The sequence below is a fragment of the Eutrema salsugineum genome, unplaced genomic scaffold (genome assembly GCF_000478725.1).
Source record: "Eutrema salsugineum unplaced genomic scaffold, Eutsalg1_0 scaffold_10, whole genome shotgun sequence".
NCBI classification, from domain to species: Eukaryota; Viridiplantae; Streptophyta; class Magnoliopsida; order Brassicales; family Brassicaceae; genus Eutrema; species Eutrema salsugineum.
Window position 1 is genome coordinate 8382195 of NW_006256908.1, and position 23584 is coordinate 8405778.

General features: G+C 36.4%; 5 protein-coding genes across 8 annotated transcripts; 1 reads left to right on the forward strand and 4 right to left on the reverse strand.

Annotated features, from left to right (window-relative positions):
- Nucleotides 1-524: 524 nt before the first annotated feature.
- Nucleotides 525-3607, reverse strand: LOC18027410 (protein WVD2-like 4). 3 transcript variants are annotated; one of them, XM_024148116.1, is made up of 10 exons: nucleotides 3471-3607; nucleotides 2696-3013; nucleotides 2312-2608; nucleotides 2171-2217; nucleotides 1982-2062; nucleotides 1791-1871; nucleotides 1620-1710; nucleotides 1434-1505; nucleotides 1233-1340; nucleotides 525-1149 (listed from the first exon to the last, which is right to left on the reverse strand). In XM_024148116.1, exons 2-10 carry the CDS (start codon nucleotides 2864-2866, stop codon nucleotides 736-738), a joined length of 1362 nt encoding a protein of 453 aa, XP_024003884.1. In that variant the 5' UTR covers nucleotides 2867-3013; nucleotides 3471-3607; the 3' UTR covers nucleotides 525-735. The 3 variants fall into 3 exon arrangements, with proteins under 3 accessions (XP_024003884.1, XP_024003883.1, XP_006410758.1); XM_024148115.1 differs by having other exon boundaries at nucleotides 1982-2065; XM_006410695.2 differs by having other exon boundaries at nucleotides 1982-2074.
- A 1221-nt stretch (nucleotides 3608-4828) lies between these two features.
- Nucleotides 4829-7189, reverse strand: LOC18027411 (calcium-dependent protein kinase 25). Its single transcript, XM_024160925.1, has 8 exons — nucleotides 6959-7189; nucleotides 6286-6928; nucleotides 6063-6206; nucleotides 5810-5962; nucleotides 5612-5727; nucleotides 5367-5537; nucleotides 5065-5257; nucleotides 4829-4906 (listed from the first exon to the last, which is right to left on the reverse strand). The coding sequence occupies exons 1-7, from the start codon at nucleotides 7187-7189 to the stop codon at nucleotides 5138-5140; spliced, it is 1578 nt and encodes a 525-aa protein (XP_024016693.1). The 3' UTR covers nucleotides 4829-4906; nucleotides 5065-5137.
- A 2618-nt stretch (nucleotides 7190-9807) lies between these two features.
- Nucleotides 9808-11542, reverse strand: LOC18027412. The gene is made up of 2 exons (XM_006410697.2): nucleotides 11158-11542; nucleotides 9808-10327 (listed from the first exon to the last, which is right to left on the reverse strand). The coding sequence occupies exons 1-2, from the start codon at nucleotides 11361-11363 to the stop codon at nucleotides 9964-9966; spliced, it is 570 nt and encodes a 189-aa protein (XP_006410760.1). The 5' UTR covers nucleotides 11364-11542; the 3' UTR covers nucleotides 9808-9963.
- A 1370-nt stretch (nucleotides 11543-12912) lies between these two features.
- Nucleotides 12913-13693, reverse strand: LOC18027933 (RING-H2 finger protein ATL70). Its single transcript, XM_006410698.2, has one exon. The coding sequence runs from the start codon at nucleotides 13663-13665 to the stop codon at nucleotides 13111-13113; it is 555 nt and encodes a 184-aa protein (XP_006410761.2). The 5' UTR covers nucleotides 13666-13693; the 3' UTR covers nucleotides 12913-13110.
- Nucleotides 13694-16527: 2834 nt separating this feature from the next.
- On the forward strand, nucleotides 16528-22034 carry LOC18027934 (DExH-box ATP-dependent RNA helicase DExH1). Of its 2 annotated transcripts, XM_006410699.2 has the most exons (16): nucleotides 16528-16824; nucleotides 17289-17434; nucleotides 17545-17644; nucleotides 17720-17938; nucleotides 18016-18111; nucleotides 18244-18519; nucleotides 18637-18840; nucleotides 18915-19073; nucleotides 19520-19612; nucleotides 19706-19920; nucleotides 20003-20162; nucleotides 20289-20562; nucleotides 20651-20843; nucleotides 20951-21137; nucleotides 21240-21608; nucleotides 21694-22034. In XM_006410699.2, the coding sequence occupies exons 1-16, from the start codon at nucleotides 16528-16530 to the stop codon at nucleotides 21823-21825; spliced, it is 3120 nt and encodes a 1039-aa protein (XP_006410762.2). In that variant the 3' UTR covers nucleotides 21826-22034. The 2 variants fall into 2 exon arrangements, with proteins under 2 accessions (XP_006410762.2, XP_024016692.1); XM_024160924.1 differs by lacking the exon at nucleotides 16528-16824 and having other exon boundaries at nucleotides 17541-17644.
- Nucleotides 22035-23584: the final 1550 nt, after the last annotated feature.

Below are 23584 nucleotides of genomic sequence, written 5' to 3' on the forward strand. Positions count from 1 at the left end.
GTGAAGATATTAGGAGAAAGTGGGCACTGGCCACGAGAGCAGGTGAGCTGTGTGGGGATTTTGTCCTCATGCAATGAAAGCCTGATTCTTTCTGGTCTTTAGCAAATTAATATCACTAACTTCTTATTTTTTTCACTTGAAAGTTGAAAATTCACAAAATTTGCAATAGGCTTCTAGAGTCAAAGTCAAACGTTATCAAGGTTTTTAATATATACATTATAATGCAATATTACTGTAAACACATACGAACATTTCGATAACTTTTGTTTGGTAACTTCATCTCGTTTTATATTCATTGATCCACAAAGTTCATATAAAACATTTTAAGAATTATGAATACTCATAATTAAAATAGGAATACCCCACGAGGATATAAATTTGTATCTGACCTTAATAAGCTCAGCAACTAAAGATTAAAGACCCCACCAGCCTCCTTTGACGTTACACATTTGCACAACTCACCATTGTTATTTTTCTTTTTTCTACTCTTCAAATTCACACATATCTTGTCCTCATAATACATATAGGTTTACAATTTTGAATTCAACAAATATTAGAGACCATATCATAAGAAACAATCTGAGGCTTAATTTAAATAAATAAAAAAAAGACTGAAGAAATGGAGAGTAACTCTCAAAGTAGACGCAATGCAACAACTCTATTCACATTAATGCTTTTGAAAAAGAAGAAGAAGAAGACATAAGAGATCGTTGCCAAACGCTTTCTCTGCTTTGATCAGCCTCCCACTGCAACTTCACTTGCCATAATCTCAGCCTTCACTTGGATGTTGCTTGAGTTCGGTTTCTTATCTTCGGATTTAGCAGCCATGGAAGAAGCCTTCTCTTCCTCTCCTCTTTTCTCTGCTTCTTCTTTCTTCTCTTCGGGTTTAGAAGCAGTCACAGAAGAAGCTTTCTGTTCCTCTCCTCTTTTCTCTGCTTCTTCTTTCTTCCCTTCTCTTTTCTTTTCTTTGGCCTTCCCTGACTTCTCTTGAGTTTCAAGCTTTGGCTGAGACTTTGTTATGGGTTTCTTCAATGTAGATAATGATGAGTCTTTTGGTTTTGTCACACGTGGACCAGCTTCACCTCCTGTTGCATCGCTGCTACTCTTTCTGCGTCCTAGCTTTGGAGATTTAGGACGAGTAGTTGGTATCTGCAACATTTACATGGACCACACATCAGATATAGCAACTACGATTTAGGACAAGTGTGGTCACACAGAGTAAAGAAGCAAACCTTCTTCAATTCAACCTTAGGTGGGGGCTCTTTGTAGAAACTGGGCATGGGACCAGCCTTGAAAGTCAAGCTTTTTCTCAACCTTTTGATCTCTTCCTCCTGACTCTCCTAAACAAACACATTCCATTTGACAAAAAAAAGAGAATTGTCAGATCAATAAACTTCTTCTTCCGTTATAGAAGAGTCTGCAAAAATGTTGACCTTTGATTTCGCCTGCAAAGTTGTCTTCTCCACTTCCTTAGCATGGATCTTCTCTTCTAGTTTCATATAGAACTGAAAGGTCAACACAAAAAAGGAGACACAAGTTAAGAGAAACTAAAACCTTCTCTAGAAAAGTTAAAATGAAAAGCTTGTAAGCTTAGAGAAAGTGCATTTAGCAGCACCAACCTCCTTCCGTTTTTCAGCCCGTTCCTCCAACCTGAATGAAAATCCAGACGCAGAACCAACGCTGCTTCTCCGGCCACGAGGTGTAGAAGTTCTGTTGAACATAAAACATTACATAAAGAGATACAAATGTCATTAATGAAAACATAGGAAGAAGATGAAGAAATGGCATACGAAGTGGTAGTTGAACGAGTGTCCTCATCTTCCTTGCTTGCCATTTCACCTTTCATCGGTTTAGCTACTTTATCTGCCACCCTGTAAAATTACAGATGCAATTATACATATTTTACTGTCTTCTTTAATGTTTCCACATTCGAAACTACGGAAACATATATGGCGCAACAATGTAAAGAAAGAGGACTTACACAACGTTGGTTGATGGGGCATCCTCATTGTCCTTGCCTGCCATTTCATCTTTAATGGATTTAGAACCTTCATCCACCAATCTGCTGCCATTGCTGCGGGAGAACAGTTTAGTTGACTGTTTCAATTTCGCATATTTACTTAGCTGGCTTATGTATACTTATTTTGAAGGAGAAAACATTTAGACTCACTTGGAAGTAGGGACTGAAGCTGCATCCTTAGAAATGGGTTTCACAGGCTGATACAACAGAGAAAAAGTCGATAAGTTGAGAACAGTAAAGCGTTAAACAAGTAACAAAGCAGATGGCTTCTTGAAGAGAATCAGTAGTTACCATAGTTTGCTTTTTGAGGGGAGCAGATACTAAACTGGTACGCTTGGTGGAAACACCGCTGCTTGGAGATGGAGTTGCTCTTGGTTTGGATCCACTTGCAACGACGGGTTTAGGACTAGCCTTTGGTGTTGCATCAATGCTCTTGCTTTGGGTTTGAGCTCCTCTAGTTGGAAATGAAGAGCTCTGAGAGAGGAACCTCGGGCTCCGAGAAAAGGTCCCTGACTTTCTCTTAACAGTTCTATTATCCTTGGCGGTTTTGCTCTTCACTGAAGTACCAGACTCAGGGAGTTCTGCTTCCTGCAGAGAATGACACAGAAGAGAGATAGATGTTAGACTAGCAAAACAAAATGGTTCAAGATATGAGTCTTGTAAGAATCATTATACCTTTACAGGTTTCAAGGCTTCATCTTTTGGAGCATTTTCATTGACATTGTCAGTTTTCTCGGTAACTAAGTCAAGAGTCTCGGGTCTGTTCTTGTCCCTGAAATTCTCAACATCGACCTTCTCTTCCTCTTTCTTTGATTCCGCAACAACACTCACATCCTCGGACGCCATTCAGCAACAACTTCCGAATCCACACAAAGAAAATGTGTATTCCACAAAGATGATGAAAGAGAACTCAGCTCAGATCCAAATCCCGGCTAAAGACGGATCTTTCTCTCAAAAGGAGCCACCCATTGTTCTTCCATCTGATCCTAAGAACTAAACATTGGTACATAGCAATGCAATTGTCAACAATCAATAAAAAGAAAAATCTTTGCAACACTCAAAAACTGTTTTTCCTTTAATCCTTGCAACACATAAGTACCACACCGACTCTAAAGCCTGTCACAAAATTCATCTACATTATTTGCACCGAAACGCTTAACTATGATCATCAACTATCCTTCAAATTCAGGAAAAGACGAATCTTTGTCAACGTTAATTCAATCAAATTCGAAGGCACTGATTTTCAGAAGAGATTCAACAAAAAAAAAACATTTTCCAAGAGATTTGGACAACTAAATATTCTCACTAGTCGAAATCGAAATCTAAATCTGAAACTTACAATTACCCAACAAAAGTATGAAGAATCAGTCATACAAGTTCCTAAGAAGAAAAAAAAGGTGAAACACAGTGAATGAATGAATAAAAGAGCAAAAGTCGAGGCCATATATACCTCGTTAATCGATTAAGAATGAAATACAAAGCGTATATGCTTTTCTTCTAAAAGCTTCGTATGGTTGAAAGACACTGGCCAAAAGAAAGAGAGAAGAAAGATCGAGTCTTGCTTGTATTGTATCTGTGTGGAATGAGCAAAAGAGAGAGAGAGAAAAGATGGCTTTTTCAACGTCAAAGGAGAGAGGATGTAGACAAATCGATGACTAAATGACGGAAACGCCCCTCGTCTTTTGTTAGGTCTTTGACCTTTTTAAGACTCACAAAGTACTTAGTAGTAATTAAAATTTATTATAAGACAGCTAATTAGTAGTGTTGTTTGTATGATGCATCAGAGATTTGAACAATGTAGTTAGGTGCTCAATATCTTTTGCAATGAACAATATTAAGAAGAAAGAAAACAAGGTCAACAAAATGGTCAAAGAGTGAGTGAGGGGTATAATAGTAAATAGAAGATAGAAAGTGAGCAAATGATTGAGATTAATCAAAGAGCACAGTGTTTGGAGAACGTGGGGAGAGGAAGAAGGAGGTCTCCGTTACAGCGAACCATAACTACAATTTAGAGCCCCCACGACATACCCGCCGCGTGTGGACCCCACTTCTTCGTCCGTTATAGCTGACGTGTCACGACCGTTTCACATGATTGGTTTCTCAAGTTTGGGCCCCATCCAGCCACGACGTGAGCTGTCTCTCGACGAGTTTTCTCTTACTACCAAAAAAGACTGATTCCACGTAGGATTGTGAGCTGTGTGATTTCCACCGTCAGATCTTGTGGGGCCAATCTTTCAAGATTTTCTTTCTCTACAATACGGGTCCCACAGTGTTTTCATGTGTATTACACTATTACTACACGTTGCAATCATTCAGGATTTGTCCAAACGTTTTACGGTGGAACACTTTCTTTCCTACTTTTTTGACTGATAATATACTTTTTAACTTTGATCACAAAAAAAAAAGGTATACTTTTTAACATACGTAGAAACTTCGATTTTTTTTAAAATAGCCTAAAGACATTATTAGCTCATTGAAATAGAGGGGTGTTTCAAATAACATCTTAAAAGTATGGGTTAATACTTCAAAATTGGATTTTCTTTGGGTACAGTTTCATCCTTGTATATTCCTAATATGACCCTCTCAAGTCACAAAGGCAAAAGTCTAATATGTGGTATTCAAAGCATCAACATCACCTGAATTTAATTGGTGTCTCCTTATCCTTCTACTACAACTTGTCTATATACAACACACAGCTTTCATTTTTTGCTCTATTTTTTTGGTTGAACATATAGTAAACAAACAAAAAAGAGCCTACATATCCAAATTATTTGTCGTTCCATCCATTTACTTACGTTCTTTCTTGTGGCCTCTTTGTGTCCCTCTTCTCCTTGTTCTGCCTCTCCTATTTCATTTTGTTACAGCCCTTTTGTTGCATCATATAATCTATATTAAAAAGCAAAGATTATATACTATATATTTGAAATATTGAAAAGACTAGAGATCTTATTTTTAGGGAGGTAATTGTCACAAAATTCGCAACAGATTTAAGATATTACAGGTTAAGAATATGATAATGAGTCAATGCATTCACATTTACTTACATTCTTCATCATCAGTTCAGACTTCTGAGTACTCATTACACTTCAGACAACAACATCATATACGCCAACTTCATTACACTTTTGCTGATGAGTCTAAACTATCATTTGCTTCCTCGTCTTGTAGTTGTTTCAGTTTTATAATCGCGCCTATGAATTCCTCATAGTCTACTGTGTCTTCCGAATGCACTTCTGTCTATAAGTGATCACAAAAAAAAATCCATACATGTGTTAGAAAGACTATGAAGCAAACTTAATTTCCTAATCACTAAATTTATATATTGAGACGTTGGTTGTCTGCTTACTGGCGTTTGCATAAGACCATTGATATCAGAGTTGTCAAGATTTGCGTTGAATTTTTCAAGAACGCTTTTGAGTTCTTTATAAGTTACTCTCCCGCTCTTCTCACTGTCTATAATCTTGATGGTTTCTCTAAGCCCGTGAATCTCTTCATCAGAAAGCCTTTCTGCAATCACCTGCCAATTAAACAGTACTTGTCAGAGATTTTATCATCAAAACAATATCAAAAGCTTCTATTATATCTTGGTACCCTTAAAGCCATTTTCTTAAGCTTGTCTGTTGCTGAAAACCTCTTCAAGCGACTCAACACTGTTGTGTCAAGCGGTGTATCTGGTGCATTTCCTTCATCCCTAATCCATGGATGGCCTGAAAAAAGAAAAAAAAAAACAACTAAGATTAAATTCTATTTCTGCTTAAATTATGAAGTTTCATGATTCTTGAGACTTACACAATACTTGTTGAGCAGTCAGTCTTTTGTTGGGATTTCTTTCAAGCATCTTCCTGATTAAATCTTTTGCGCTTTCAGAGACATGTGGCCAAGGATCTGATGACAAATCAAGCTCACCCTCAAGAACCTCATTGAAGATTTCTTCTTCCGTTTCTGTTTAAATTAATAACACGCATGAGAACACACCTCCAATAACATATAAGAGCTTGTAATCAAAGTAACAATAAGCTTGTGATCAAAGTAACAATCTCACCTCCCCAAAACGGAGCTGAACCAGAGAGTAGCACGTAAATCATCACACCAGCGCTCCAAATATCTGCTTCTGGACCGTAATCCTTGTTCAGAACTTCAGGCGCAATGTAATACGGACTTCCAACGACATCAGTAAAGTTTTCTCCTATAAACAAACATTTTCTATCTCAGGAAAACAGAGCAAAGCAAAACAAAACATATATGTTTTTGTAATGAACACATACCAGGCTTGAGAAACATAGATAACCCGAAATCAATAGCTTTAAGAGGCGAATCCTCGTCATCATTGACGAAGAGAAAGTTCTCAGGTTTAAGATCTCTATGCATCACACCTAAAGAATGACAAGTCTGGACCACACCAAGTATGACCTTAGCCAAATTAGCAGCTTTTCTCTCAGAGTAATGCCCTCTCTCCACTATCCTATCGAATAGCTCACCTCCTCTGCACAGCTCCATCACCATGTGAACAGCCACTGCATCCTCATAAGCTCCTTTGATCGAAATCACATTTGGTTGTCCCAACAGATGTTTCATTATCTCAATCTCTCTTCTCACATCTTCCACGTCTTCTTCGTTCTCTAGCTTCCTCTTCGGGATAGACTTGCACGCGTATTCCACCCCTGTTCCTTTCTCTGTGCACACAAACGTCGTCCCAAACTGCCCGTGACCTAACTTGCTTCCCAAGTTATAATATTCCTTCAAATGCCCTGTCTTCGTCTTCAACACTGACTCTGCCTGTAACCCTGCGCTCATCAGTCTCCTCACGTTGTGAGCTTTTCTTTTGCTGTTCCCACACGCGATCGCTCGCTTCCTCTTCTCTTCTTCTTCACTGCACTTCCTCATTTCACTCTTGATTCCTTCTTTTTCCTGAAGAGAATTGTGATATGAGTTTGTAACACTCGTTTGCTTCTGTGCCTCAGCTTTTGCCTTCTCCTCAGGTAATTTAGGGTCTCCGTGAGTGTCAAGCTTGGGTTTATCATCATCTTTGAGCATCAACATTTGCTGAGGAGGCTTGTCTGCAAGCTGCGGCTTCAATGGATGATCCATGATGAGATCTGTGGGACGAACCCATGAATTCGATTTCGAATCCACACAATTGTTGACCATATGAACACATACATTCCCCATTTTCTACAAAATCTCTGTTTCCTGATCAACGTTACGGTATACAAATAATCTAAAAGGAAACGCGAAATGATAGAGAAGAGAGTCCCTTTTCTTTACTTTTAATTTCCTTCCGTTTCACGCAAGAGAAAACAATCTTAATTTGATATTCTGGAGACATAGATCTCTCCTTTCTAACACCATAACCACTTCCATGAAGCAAACACAGAGAAATCTCCCAATTAATTCTGATCCTAAGAGAGAGAGAGAGAGAGAGAGACAGAGAATTCGAGATCAGATTATCAAAAAATTCTATGAATCATCTCATTTCATAAGATACACACACAATACACAAAATGAAAAACGAAGAAGACGAAAAAGATGAAGAAATGAGCGTTGAGAAGGAAGGTGATTTTACAAAAAGGGATTGGGACTCACGTCGTGACTGAATTTCTTTTGGGAGGGATTTATTAGGGTTTTTGGATTTTCCTCAATTAATTTACTTAATTGATTCTCTCTTTCCCAACAAAAATCTAACATATGACTCTGTCTGCCTGTGTTAAAAGATTTATTTAGTGTCTGTGTGCATACATCGATTAACAAGTTCGGTCCTTTCACATTCCGAAATTGTTAAACAGGTCGTCGATTCAATCGAAGAACGATAAATATTATTTATTGTTTTTTTCTAAATTACTCCATGCCACAAAATGGTAACTAATCTTTCAGAAAACGTAAGGTTAGATTTCAAATCTTTAATTCTACTCCATAACCCATACTTTGACCAATTTTATTATATTACCATTTAATGAAAATTACAAAATATAGTCAAGACAAATAAACAATGAAGATAACTTTTCAGACAAACTTAAAAAAAAAAAAAAACTTTTCAGACAAAGTGAATGTGATATATGTTTGGTCGTTATGATTTAAAAAAGACAAACATAGTAATATAGTATGAGGATAAAGATAACGGCTAAGGCAAAACGTGCATGCCGCTAACATTAGACGACAATCCCCACGCTTCTACTAAAGTCATATTTACATAGTTAATAAGCAGAGCTGTGCATAGACTAATACAAAAACTAAGCAGGAGCAACCGTAAGTTTTAAAAGATTAGAAATAAAACAAAGTAGTTGTGTAAGTATTGGTCATGAAATTTTGATCATTTGTCCAATTTTACTAAACTAATAGCTCAATCCAGGAACCACTAAAAATTCAGAGAACCGCCGTGAGATTCTGTCAAGATTGTTATTGAGGCCGTTCTCACCGCATGGGATATAGACAAGATACTATGACTGATGAACATAGTGCGTACTCGAGGTTTTGAAGTCGCGAATGGAAGAACATGAGAGGGGTTTCTTATAGATTACGATCCACGGTACATACATATTACTTCTCCATCAGCCACATTGGATTATCTTCCTCAGCATTCTTTCATGGAAATATTTGATGGTGAAGACAGATGTCACTGGGAAAGCAAGTGTCCTCATGAGACTCATGCAACATTATGCGGCTGGCTACCCTTGAGGTTCTACTGCCCCCTAATTGAGGAAATTAACGCGGGAAAGAAAAAGAATAAAGATAGAAAAGCTTTAGTTTTTATTGTGTTTGTTTGACGTTGTTTGTATGTAACAAAACATATGTATATTAAGTTCCTTCTTACTGATTCTGCTTAAAAAAAAAAACAAAAAACTTTTATAATTTTTACAATGTGGAAACAAAAATATAAAACAATAAATATATGAAAATATTGACCTTCCAAAATATATAAACTCAAATACTCAAACATATGCTAAATAAGTTTATATCCAAATCAACACACAATATAGTCTAATGTGTGATTTTTAATTTGGTTTATCTAGTTTTTAGTTTAGGTATGTAAAAAAATTCATCTATAAATAAACTCTAATAAATCTTTGTAGTAAATTAAATTTTAATATGCGTTGTTGGATGAAAAACTTAATAACTTTTGAAAGTTTCACAAATATATATTTTATAAACCACTTTTTATTTTTTGTCCTATGCTTATCAAAATTTACTGAATATTAATTATTAATAAAGTAACAAATATCAAAAATCGGTCAAATTCATTTTGCCTAAATATAATTTTTTATTGTATTAAACCACCAAAACTAGGTTTGTTTTAAGATTTGAATATGAACTAGTCAATATATATATATATATATATATGTGATTTCAAATTGTAATTTAGAATATATCAGTTTTTCTTTTATTTTGAATAAATTTGGTAATAGATTTTTTTTTTACGATTTAGTAGTAAATTTTAGACGATGTAATTTTTGTTTCGTTTGTTTTTTTCAGCTTGTTAGTTTTTTTTTTTGAAAAGCTAATTTTATAAATAATAGATTAAAAGGATAAAATTAAAAATTGAATAGTTTTCTTAATCTGTGTAAAAAAAACCTGAAAAACTTATATTTTGAAATGAAAAAACTAATTTTAAAATGACATATATTTTAAAACGAAAAAGTTATATAATATTTAATTAAAACTAAAGGATGAAAAATATGATTATGATTATTAACAAATAACAACATACAAATTCTCCATAAACATTTTATACAATCAGTATTAGTACAAAATGACCACTAAATGGCTAAAAAAATTGTATAACAAAATATCAATTTACAAGCAATATTGATTAGATTTTATAAGTTTTTATAAGTACTTTATTAAAATTAGGCTCTAAGCCAATGTTTTCCAATCCATAACATAAGACCTGTTAATAAGATTAGACATGTTAACGAAACAAACAAAAAGAAAATGACAAAAGCGCTTTCTCAAACGTCCTTGGCCAAGCCCGAGAGATCAATTTCTCCCGAGGAATAGGACTGTCTAGGGGCTTTCTCGTCATTGCGATGGTCCTCTAACTTGGGACGGTCTTCAAAGGGTATCCCTCTCCTGGTGCTTGAGTGATGGTCTCCCATGATATCGAACAAGCTGCTTTTCATCTCTTCCGCTGCTTCGAAGAAACTCTTCATTCCGCTAAAGAAATGGCGTTCTATGGCGTCTACATCGCTGCGGAGTCCCGGGAAGTTTAGCGGATTTTCCTCAAACTGATTCGGGAGAGCGGATCTTCTCACCATCTGGTCAGTCACATCCTCTTCTGTGTGCTCTGTTGTGGATTGAACAACTTCAGAGGGCCTGACACAAACATAGAAGAAGAACGCAGCGGAAATAAGACAAGGCTTGAGCAGTTGGATGGGGACAATGACAAAAAGAGAGACAGAAAACAAGAGATCTAAATGGTAGGAACTCAAAGATCTGGCTTGTGATGTGATACTGTAATGAACTAACAGACTTGATCATCTAATTAAACTACTCATAGACCATACAGGTTTCTTAAGAAGAAAACAAAAGACCAATCAGAAGTTACTCCACTTACTTATCTAGAGAAGACTACAAAGATGACAACAAAATTTTACAGATATCATAACATTTTGGTGGTTAAACTATAGCTGGATTCATTTCCCGAGCTACACGGGGCTCTGATAAGAAAACTGTTGTACCATATTATTACTTGTGATACCAAGTCCTCTCAGATAAGGAAAAACAACATCAACCACAAGGGGAAACCATCACTAAGCAATATCACCATTCCTTTGCATCTATTCTACAAATGAAACTCATATTAGTAATCCAAATATCACAAAGACACATCTATTCTTAGTTCTCTGTAAATAGAGATTCAATCTTGATTTAGAAAACCAGCTCAACTTCAATTTACCTTAAGAGCCAAAAGAAACAACACACTCTCGTGAAGAAATCTAAAATCTATTTGATCTTTAGATTCTAGTACGTAGGGTTAATTACTTAATCCAATATAATCAGATTTCCACATCCAAAATTAACACCATAGCATATGACTCTATACCCTAGAAATTTCAATTCCGCGAATCGTAGTTTCAATATCATCACTCAATGCTATCCTTTTCGATTAAATTCAAGGCGAGAGAAATTCCGAAATCACTCACTTCCCAAAACAGTGGCGGAGGATCTCCTCGGTTTTGTCGCACTTCCTTACGAATTTTCCAGGCTCGACCTCCTCCGTCTTGCACTTGGATCTTACCACCGTGGAGGTGGAGCAATTGCCGTCGGCGGCGGAATTTCCGAGTGGCTGATCGGTGACATCGTAACCGGCGTCGGAAGCGGAAGAATCGTCTCTCCAAACCCAACCCATGACTAATTGTTGATGAGATTCTTCTGTGTGTGTGTGGATCCTTCCTCAAGCAAAAACTCCGGGGTGTGCTTTTATCGTTTTTATACTCTTAATGCCTTTCTGTTCATGAAACCGACATACCGAACCAGACGTACGGATTTTTCTTTTCTTTGGACATCCAATTAATTCATGACTAAAATAGTATAATATTATGACAAATTTCTTCTTTTAAGCCCGTCAAATTACATGATCCATACTGGATTTGTAGGCCCAGCTAAAACACAGATCCTTTAATTACATGAGTTTTTGAACTTGTCATAAGCATAATATTGGACTTCTTGTGGGTGCTTTAATATACTTTCTTCCCCCATAGTGTAATATCTCTTCCTGTTTTTTTTTTGGTACTTATAAACTATGTATATTTTCGAGACCATAGAGTAGCAACGACTAAGTCCGACCTTATCCCATTCGTCCAATATTTGTCTTTGTATCAAATTATTATAGGCAATTCTCATTATTATATTTTTCAACCGATTGGGGAGTTTGGGAAGTTATAAATACATATGGCACCTCAAGATCGAGTTCTATTGTTGGAAAGGAGAGGCTCATTAACCTTCTGTTTTCTGTTTCGAAGAGACTACGGATTTAAAGCCCAAAAAACTTTGGGAAAAATCAAAATCTGAATGTGGAACAGTTCGATAAAGGTTAGAGAGAAATGGATAGACAGATTCATTCCGTTCCAAAACCAATAAATACTGAAAAGTAAAAACAAATATATATTAAATCCTATTTGTTGTTGCAAATGGAAAAATTCTATTAACTTTTAGAACGATATAATGGGAGACTCTACATGCATTTTCCGAATGCTGAATTGCTGAGGTGTGTGATTAGGTGTGAAATGTAAACTATAACTCTTACAAAGTGTTTTGAACTCTATTTATGTTCATAGATAAAATACACAATTCAAATTGATAAATAAAGATACATAATGTATATAAAATGAATTTGGTGTGATATTTTTATTTGTCGAATACTTAATATATAAAGGGCAGTTTGGTGGTCAACTCATTTTACACATCTCACCTACTTGGCTTCAGCCAGTTGGAATTAGATACAAAAATGGTTTTGGAATTTTGTTTTTCTCTTGGTCAACGTTTTTTATATCTGTGTTTTACGTCCTCTGAGAGTTTTATGATCATATATCATACATGTTTGCTGATGGTTAACCAACTAAGACAAAGACGCTCTTAAATAAGTGCTTGCTACAAAATTACTTTTAATGGTTTGAGAATAAGGTTGCTAGTTTTGATCAAACACCTAATTAAACGAAGTTCCAACTTTTTCTCGCCTTCTTCTTTATTTGGTTTTGACGTCTAGAATATCTATTTATATTTAAATGATCTGTCAAAGCCCACCAGTTCAATACAAGCCAGGAAATGTATTTCAAGTCCCTCTCGGCGATATTCAAAACGACTTTAATTATTCTTTCTTGGTACGTTTATACATATGTAGGATTCAACTTGCTAACATTTGACTATGAAAAAAACAAGAATCAAAGCAACTTATCCAACAAAATTGTGAAATCTACCCTTTCTTTCCTTTTCTTTTACAAATCTTCGGCTTCAAGAATATATACAGTGATCAGTCAGTGACCAAAAAATGAAAACTTTACAAGGAAATAAAGAAGAATTCAAGAAGAGAAATGTCCCAACAAAGATTAGTCTTGACTTTGATTCAGGATTCTCCGCTTAATTAGATAAGCAAATAATTAGGACATCCTGGTGGCGGCAACGGAGGAGGCTAAGGGGACAACCTCGGCGAGGGGAGTAGGGAGGGGAGTAGGAAGCGGCGAAGTCCGGCAGACAGGACACGTAGGATTGAGTCTAAGCCACGTGTCGATACATTTGAGGTGAAAGAGGTGGTTACAATCTGGTAGTTGCCGCAGGAGATGATTCCTCTTGTAGTCTCCTAAGCAAATGGGACAACACGACGCCGTTGAGTCTCCCTTGGCTTCCGAGTAGAGGATCTTCGGGTAGCTCTGAATAGTGTCCTCGTCAAGACCGGGGACGACGTCGATGATGACGTGGTGGTGATGGTGATGCACACGTGTGGAATCAAGATTGGTCTGTGAAGGTGAAGAAGAAGAGAGCTGGTTACGTGTGCAGTAGTAGGAGGTGAGGGTGATGGTTGTGATGAGGAGGAGCACTCCGATGGAGACTCCGACACCGTACCTGAATCCTCCTATGTCGTCCGTGCCGAGGAGGCCGTTGTATTCCGGCAGTGGTGGCGGTGGCGGCGGTGGCGGCGGTTGGAAGGTGTTCATGGCGGCTACGGTTTAATTTGATGGTTTTGTTTAGTGGGTTTTAGAGGAGGAGGAGGAGGAAGAAGAGGAGGAAATAATGGAGAGTTTTGGTTACTTATTTGATTATAAGGCATGGAAATTGAAGCATGTTGGGATTATCAAAAAGTCAACGCTGAGAGAGAGGGAAGAGGAGGGAGGAGATGCATGTGAATGAGGATAAGAAAGCTTGTCAAAGCAAGCATGGTGTGACATTTTATTTTTAGTAATTAATTCATACTCTTTCTGTTTAGAATTATTTGATGTATTATTTAATGTTTTAGAAGGTTTTTTTTGTTCAGAATTATTTGATGTTCTCACTTTTCAATGCAAAATTTAATAAATTTTTATAGTTTTTGACCTTTTATATTCTGCAGATTGTCTTCTTATTGGCTGAATGATATTTAAATGAATTATAAATAATATTTTTAGTATAGGGAAAATAAAAATTAAATGAATCCTTAAACTGTGTGGAAAAACCTTAAACATCAAATAATTCTGAACAGAGGGAGTATATGACACTGCTAATGTTGTAATAGTAATTGTATAAGTATGTATAGAATCGTTATTTTACGTCACGATCGATAAGATTTTGACCCAAATGAGATATTTTTCAAATCTATCTATTATAACTTAAATGTAAATTAAAAAAAAAAAACTCAGATGTTGTAGATATAGAACATAATTTGGCATATCAAAGTATGATTTTTCATATTTTAAACAAAGAAAAGATTTCCCATAATCCCATATACAATATGATAAATATCAACCTTTTTCATTTGTTTGTGGCCAATATACCATAATTGGTCATAAATCTACACTATATCCGTTTATATTTGTCAGAAATTATATGGTAAAGTATGGTGAACGTCTTTACAATATTGACAAGCCAAGTAATTAGATTTGATTAAGGAATGTAGGGAGGTGCCAGTGGGTAAGATCACAAAAGTTTGACGCGGATTTAGTTTGAAGTCAACGTCTTCGTCGCTACGCAAATTAATCTTGTTGTTTACATACGTTAATTATCCTTTATGTAGGATTATTTAAGTCCATTCACTAATTTTGTCACCTAAGCAAGGTCGCAATATTATCTTATAGTTTCTCCGGATCCAAAATTTTGAAATCTATCCACAATCTTGAAACATTGTAAACTTTTCATCATCTATATAGATTTTTTTCTAATATATGGCTAAAGATGCCAATACACCGTAAACACAATATTTATCTTGTTAGAAATAATATAAAATTAGATATTGATAAGAAAAAAGTACTTATAACTCCAAAAAGAATATTTTAAGTCTATTCTTCATTTTTATTTTATTGTTAATTACTAATAATGCATTTTATTTATAAAAATTATAAATAAATCCATTTAGTTTTTTCAGTTAAAAATTCTAATATTATTTTAAATTCAATTATTATAATATACAAATAATACTATACACCATTTAAAATAATAAAACAAAATACATTTTAAGTTTATGTATTTCTTATGTATTTTTAATTTTATGTTATTTCCAGTTTCAGTTAATTTTCTTTTATTTTTTAATTTCTATTCTCAAATTTTAAATCTATTTATCTTTAGTTTTAAATTGAATATATATAATATAAAGGATTGAATTATAAATAAAAAATATAGTTTTAAGAATTAATGAAAAGTAAATGATTATTTTGTAAATAAAAAATTTTACCTGCAAAATAGAGTTGAAAATGGGATTATTCCATATTTGGAGGAAAAAATGGCATTTCTCAATTTTGCAGGTGAAGATAGAGTAGGATTGGAAAATAATTTCCTCCAAAATAACATTTGGAAGAAGAAATAGGGTAGAATTGGAGATGCCTAAATAGATAAGAAAACTAGCTAAAATCATAATATATCATCTTTTTTTTTTCTTTTTCACTTCACGGCCAAAGTTAGTTACTTCACAAGGAATCTTTGATAGTGGAAAAGAATCTGTTGGACAGTTGTTATAATGAACCTAATGCGTCATTGTATGCCTGCATGATCTTTATTTTAATGCACACTATGATATGACAATATATAGACAGGTCTATTTGAATACATGTAAGAGCTATATAATAAGTACAGAGACAAAACGTACATAAACGAGTATATCATACTTGTACGTACATATAAATTATATATGCTTTATAATTTGTCTGAAGATCATTCGGAGCTTGTAAGCTAGCTAGTTGCTCAGCAACAGACAATCACGAATACAATTTAACCATAACATCAACAAATTAGTGAACTACAAACCTGTCAAGTACGTTAGGGTAAGCTAATCTACTTTTTTTTTCGGGTCCAAGAGCCGAGACTGCAATTCGAGATGTTGAAATATAGTTTTTCTTTGAATGATATATGTCGGATACAACATAAAGTATTTACTAGGATGGTGTGAAAAGATTGAGAAGGTAACAAGAAACAAAAATTTGGCCATGTATCTGGCACTCTTTTGAAACATTGTTAGATTTACATATTTGTTTGATTGTTATGTCACGGTTAGAAGAAGTTGTCATATAGTTGAGAGCTTGAGATGGCTCAATCACTCTATTAATTTTTCAATTCCATCATTACTAATATGCTATCAAAGTAATCAATATTGACTTTTAGTAATTTAGCCAAAGAAAAGATCAGTGGAAATAAGTGGCATCTTCGGGTGATGATTTTTTGTAGATTTGTTTTTGTTCTTGTGTTGATTCTAATCATTTGTTTGGTTGAAAGTTGAAACAAATTAGGTTTAGTTTCAATTGTGTATCTTGTACAGTGTGACACACAATACAAAAAATAAAAAAAAGTCAGTGCCATTGCAACTTTTAAAAATTTACTTTGAGAAACTTACTCGAATGCAATTGTCATCTCTCCGCCACTCTCCTTTCTCCACACTTGGCTCCCTTCTTCCATTTTCTTCCAAACTCATTCCGCTTCGTCCTCTCTTCCAGATCGCTTCCATGCCCCCTCACGGTCCTAATTCTCAGGGTGGTCGTCGAGGCGGAGGTTTTTCCTCCGGTCGCGGTGGAGGTCGCCGTGGCGGACGCGGCGGAGGTGGTGGTGGTGGTGGACGCGGCGGAGGCGGACGTGGGGAACAGCGATGGTGGGATCCGGTGTGGAGAGCTGAGCGTTTGCGCCAGCAACAGGCTGAGGTATATTGGTTGCATTGTTCTACTTTACTCACTCACTTTCTCCATTTTGTTTTAGCTCCTCGCTTGTTAGAAATCGACAATAAGATTCTATTAGGAAGATGAAGGCCTATTAGTTTTAGAATCCGGAGTTGAACAAATCAAATTGAATTCCGGAGCTCTGCTCTCGCAATCCTGGGAAGCTTAAGCATCGGTACTTAGGTTTACTATAGTGGATTTGATTGTGTCGGTGAAATTTTAGCTCCAGCATAAGCTTAGTTTTAGAGTTCCCTTGCATTCTCTGTGCAATTCAGCTCTGCGGTAAAGTCTGTAAGATTGATTTTTTGGCTGTGTGGCAGTCCTGGATAAGGAACGGATAAAAAAAGTATTAGTAAAAGTCCATGAAAGTTATTAGATTTAGTTGGAGATGTTAATTAGGAGTTGTGTGGGTGAATTTAAGAAGGCTAATGGGAATCAGTTCATTTCAGATGGAAGTTCTTGATGAGAATGAATGGTGGAACAAGATTGAGCAAATGAAAGCAGGAGGAGAACAAGAGTTGGTAATAAAGCGTAACTTTAGCCGGGCAGATCAGCAAACACTCTCTGATATGGCTTATCAGATGGGACTTTACTTGTTAGTCTATCTTATCGATAACTTCTTCATAAACCATGCTTTTGTACTTCTTTAGTTTTCATGGTTAGACTATGTCATGAATTTTTCTTTTCTCCTTTTTGGAAAGGAAGCCATGCGTACTGTAAAGGGAAGGCTCTTGTAGTTAGCAAAGTTCCGTTGCCAGATTATCGGGCGGATCTTGATGAACGGCATGGATCCACTCAGAAAGAGGTAACAGGAATGACACTCGTAAGCAAATTTATATTCAGAGTTGGATGATTAAAAGCTTAAACTCTTTTCTTGTAGATTCAAATGTCTACAGAGACAGAGAAAAAGCTTGGAACTCTTTTGAAAACAACACAAGAGTCAGGGTCTTCAAGTGTCTCTACTTCAGCATTTAATGACCAACAGGATCGCACAGCGACTCTTGGCCTTAAAAGACCTGATTCTGCTTCCAAATCTTTGGATTCTCATGAGAAAGAAAAATTTAGTGTTGCACTCAAGGAAAGGCAGGAAAAACTAAAGGTATATATGGCTCTATCAAACTGTATGCATTAGAGGGTCTGTAGAGTCTGGATATAACATGAACTGTTTTAACTCAGGCAACTGACAGTGTAAAGGCACTTCAAGCTTTCAGAGAAAAGCTACCTGCTTTCAAAATGAAAAAGGGGTTTCTTAACTCTGTTTCAGAAAATCAGGTAATCTTTTAGTATGTTTCTCTTCTTTATGTCCATCAGCTATCTTCTCCCCTCTCCTTAAATATTCTCAAGCTATTTCTTTGAGCAGTGTTGATCTTGCACTGATAGTTGTGTCCTGTATTTATTTTTCAGGTATTGGTAGTTTCAGGAGAGACCGGGTGTGGCAAAACAACACAACTTCCTCAATTTATTTTGGAAGAAGAGATATCATCCCTAAGAGGTGCTGATTGCAACATAATCTGCACACAACCTCGACGTATATCTGCCATATCTGTTGCTTCTCGTATATCTGCTGAAAGGGGTGAATCCCTTGGTGAATCTGTGGGTTATCAGATTCGTCTAGAATCAAAGCGTTCTGATCAAACAAGATTGCTATTTTGCACTACTGGTGTTTTACTCCGGCGGCTGGTAAGATATAGCTATTCTACTACTTATTCACTCATCAACATTTTCGCTGAACTATGATATTTAAAAAAAAAAGTAAATTCGAAATGCTGCGGTGTCGAATCAATTGTTGAAATGCAGATTGAGGATCCTAATCTAACTAGCATAAGCCATTTGCTTGTGGATGAAATACACGAGAGAGGCATGAATGAGGATTTCCTACTAATCATACTACGGGATCTTCTTCCTCGGCGCCCAGATTTACGCCTTATTCTCATGAGTGCTACGATTAATGCTGACATGTTCTCAACATATTTTGGGAACGCTCCAACCATGCATATTCCGGTATGATTAGTCATATATCCATTGTCTTGTTTATCATCTGATATTTGTGACTCATCTTTTCAACTTATTGCCAGGGGTTCACATTCCCTGTTGCAGAGCTATTCCTAGAAGATGTACTGGAGAAAAGTCGCTATAGCATTAAGTCGTCTGACTCAGGGAATTATCAAGGTAATTCGAGAGGTAGAAGAAGAGACTCAGAATCCAAGAAAGACGACCTAACTACACTGTTTGAGGTATGACTATATCCCATGGAATCCAATGTTGTAGGTACCTCCAAGAACGATGTGTATACCGAATTGCGTTATAATTCTAGTTCTTAAACTCAAGTAGGGCATTCAAGTTTGGTTCATCCGTCTGAATTTACTAGCCTGAAGAATTTTATTTTTCTTTTATATCACGCTGATACAGACATTAGATGTCCATGTACGTGGAAAGATTAATCCTCAAGACTAAAATATTATAGTTAAATCGTGAGATTTATGCTATTATGCTAAATCCATGAAGTAATTAAAGTTTATGGGTTCAGTGACTAAAGCTGTCTCTATACTCTTATAGAAGATATTAAAGAAAACGCAGCAGGAGTGATCTTTTAGCTTTTTTTTTAATCTTCAAAGGCTTGAATATGTTTTACCTTGAAAGCTTGAAATCTGCCTTACCAATTCTGATCTTATATGTTTAGGATGTTGACGTCAATGCTCACTATAAAAGTTATAGCTCGGCCACAAGAGTTTCTCTTGAAGCATGGTCTGGTGCACAGATTGATTTGGATCTGGTATGAGTGTTGTTCTATCCAGCTAATATTTAGTTCATATAATCTGTTAGTGGAGAATCTCATTATGAATTTATTGTTGAAACTTGGTCGTAGGTTGAGGCAACAATCGAACATATATGCCGTCGTGAAGGTGGTGGGGCGATTCTTGTCTTTCTCACTGGCTGGGATGAGATTTCGAATCTGCTTGAAAAAATTAAAGGGAACAGCTTGCTTGGAGATTCTAGCAAGTTCTTAGTTCTTCCTCTACATGGTTCAATGCCGACGGTTAACCAACGTGAAATTTTTGACCGTCCACCTCCTAGCAAGCGGTTAGCCTTATAAGCTGTTGATTCTCCTTTTATCATAGTGCTTTTGTAGCATGTTTTCTAAGCAAATGATTTGCTTTTGTAGGAAAATAGTTTTGGCTACAAACATTGCTGAGAGTAGTATTACAATTGATGATGTTGTGTATGTTGTGGATTGCGGTAAAGCGAAGGAAACTAGCTATGATGCTTTGAACAAGGTGGCATGTCTATTGCCATCATGGATTTCAAAGGCTTCAGCTCACCAGGTATTCCCAACTAACACCCACATTTCTAATCAGCAATCAACGACTAAGTACCGTGCCCAAATCATAGTTATACTTGTAAGATTCTAAACCCCGCGCTTTTTTTCTGGGGCTTTGGTACAAATGTAGAGACGAGGTCGTGCAGGACGTGTCCAAGCTGGAGTTTGTTATAGGTTGTATCCAAAAGTTATCTATGATGCTTTCCCACAGTATCAGTTACCAGAAATCATACGGACTCCATTGCAAGAGTTATGCCTGCACATCAAAAGTTTGCAGGTTGGATCCATAGGATCATTCTTGGCCAAGGCACTTCAGCCGCCAGATGCTCTTGCTGTTGAGAATGCTATTGAACTTCTCAAAACAATTGGGGCTTTAGATGACATGGAAACGCTTACACCCCTTGGTGAGCATAACCTCGTTGGTCTTTATCATTTTGCAATTTTATGTTATAGTTTCTAATATATGCCATACGTGAAACCATCATGTTACAGGTCGCCATCTTTGCACTTTACCCGTAGATCCAAATATAGGAAAGATGCTTTTGATTGGAGCTATCTTCCAGTGCGTCAATCCTGCCCTGACAATCGCCGCGGCTCTTGCATATCGGAGCCCATTTGTCTTACCGTTAAACAGAAAAGAGGAAGCTGATGAAGCCAAAAGATCTTTTGCTGGTGATTCCTGCAGGTATGACCTAGAGGCGAATTACTACTTTACTTTTCACCCATTCTCAATCAATCAGGTCACTGAGTTCTGTTTCTTACAGAAAAGATTTTCATTTCTGTGTTGTGCAGTGATCACATTGCTCTTGTTAAGGCATTTGAGGGATATCGGGATGCAAAGCGTGGTGGAAACGAAAGAGATTTTTGTTGGCACAACTTCCTTTCCCCTGTAACCCTAAAGATGATGGAGGATATGAGAAACCAGTTTCTTGATCTTCTTTCAGATATAGGATTCGTAGACAAATCAAGGGGGCCAAATGTAAGCGTCAAGAACCATTCCTAATAAAGCCTATGATATTTTGGAACGGTGATATAATATAAAACTAATGACTTTTTTTAACATGCACATGGTGCTAAACAGCCATACAACCAATACAGCCACGATATGGAGATGATAAGCGCGGTGCTGTGTGCGGGGCTGTACCCAAATGTTGTGCAATGCAAAAGAAGAGGGAAGCGCACTGCGTTCTACACTAAAGAGTTGGGTAAAGTTGATATTCACCCTGGATCTGTCAACGCAAGAGTGCATCTCTTCTCGTTGCCGTACTTGGTGTACAGCGAAAAGGTGAAGACGACAAGTGTTTATATCCGGGACTCAACAAACATATCAGATTACGCACTGCTTATGTTTGGTGGCAGTCTTACCCCAAGCCAAGCAGGGGATGGTATAGAGATGTTGGGAGGGTATCTCCATTTCTCAGCCTCGAAGAACGTATTGGAACTGATACAGGTAAAAATTGGATTATCTCTGTCAAATCTTTCATGTTCTTCATTTGTTTTTGTGATGTGAAGAGGATGATAAATTGATTGTGCAGAGATTGCGGGGAGAGGTGGACAAATTGCTGAATAGGAAGATAGAAGATCCAAGTTTGGACATAACTGTGGAGGGGAAAGGAGTGGTTTCAGCTGTGGTGGAGTTGCTGCGTAGCCGAAACATCAGGTATTAAGAAGGGACCAATGAGTCTTACTTTTTTTTGTGTGTAGGAGGGATTGTAAAATCCTTGTTTTATCAAAAACGAATTCATTAGTTGGAACTCTAAACTTGTAATTTTACGCTGTTGATTAGTGTGGATTTACAATAAAAGTTATAGCTGAGAGTTATGCGTTACTTGTTTCCTATTAGGACGAGTTTTGTAGTGTCATCTCATTTCCCATTTACCTTGTTGCTGCCTAGTGATTTCTTCTGGTCTCATGAAATCGTGTACAGAGGTCGATTTTTCGACTGAGCCATTGTTAGCTTATAATTTCAAACGTGACATTAGTAATAGTGAAAAAGGTAAACAGCTCCGTCTTCATAGCCAGAGCTGTAAAGTAAACAGTGATATACTCATGTCATCTAACTCTTCAAGCTGCTTCTATTCATCGTCTAGACAGCTCTGACTACAAATACCATCCTTACTCTCTTCAATCGGACAAGACTCTTCTTTGCCCATGAATTTATCTTAGCAACCGCTGAAATGGTGGGTAACAACAACAAGTTACATTTGAGAACTGATTCGAGATTAATAATTTATATATCAGACTCACATGAAAGTGAGCTACATCTACAAGAATAAAGATCTGCCAAGCCCTGGAGATTCTCTGAACAAGCAATCAGGTTATATTTATAGGACTTAACTCGTTACAAACCCTACTAAATGAAAAAATAGAAAAGCAGGGTTAGGTTAATTTATACGATGTTAAGAGGAGGTGATGTATGTGATAGAGTCATTTTGTATACAAACTTAAGTTTGATGGATATGAGATATCTTACTAGGATTGTATTTACGGAATTATTTTTAATTACCTGCACAGATTTCTATTGAAAGGTGAATATCAAAAGTCCTTAAGTTTAGCTCAACTGAAATGCATGAGCCAATGACACTGGGATTTCATTTTCAAGACGATCCCGTCGTTCCAATTTCTAGCCAAAATGTCCAATTGTCTATTATTGTCAAAAACTGCCAAGTTTAGGTTTTTCAATAAATGTTTCCAGTGTCCGTAAATTTATATGGACACAGGTTGACAGAAATGATTTCAGTTTTATCTGCAAATTTATTGATTGGTTTAGAAACTACGTACGATAGTTTGGTGATTTGTCAAACTCACAAGTTGAATTTAAGAAAATTATTATGAATAGTCGAGGATCATGAGCGGGTCAGAGGTTAAACCATATTCGTAGAGTGGGGGTTTTACGTGTCTCTGTTACGTCCTTGTATATTTACCTAATTTTAAAATCGCATGGAATTTATTTCGTGTTAAGTTTAAACCATACGTTGCAGTGAAATTAAGTCTCTCTATCTCTCGTTAAATACGTAACAACGATCGAATAGAAACAAGTCTTCAATTGCGGCGTCAAAATTGTTTGGTCCTTCACGTCCGGTCCACACATTTATGATATATGTATGCGTATATAACGCATGCACAAACAAACAATAGAAGAACCCTCAATATTGGTCATTGGAGTGTTTATATGGATAAAAATATGCCGTCAAAGAGTATGTGGATCAAAACATTAAGGCATGGATATACAGTTATAAGCTAGATAAGAAAATAAATACAAATATGTTGATTCTCCTCATCCACCAAAATGTATACATACGAAAAGTCGAAAAGTATTGTTCACGAGACTAGACGGTAAAATACCAATAAATTCGGTATTCACAATTACTCAAGTCCCATGGAAAGGGAATAACGAATTAGCAATATACTCCATACATATATATA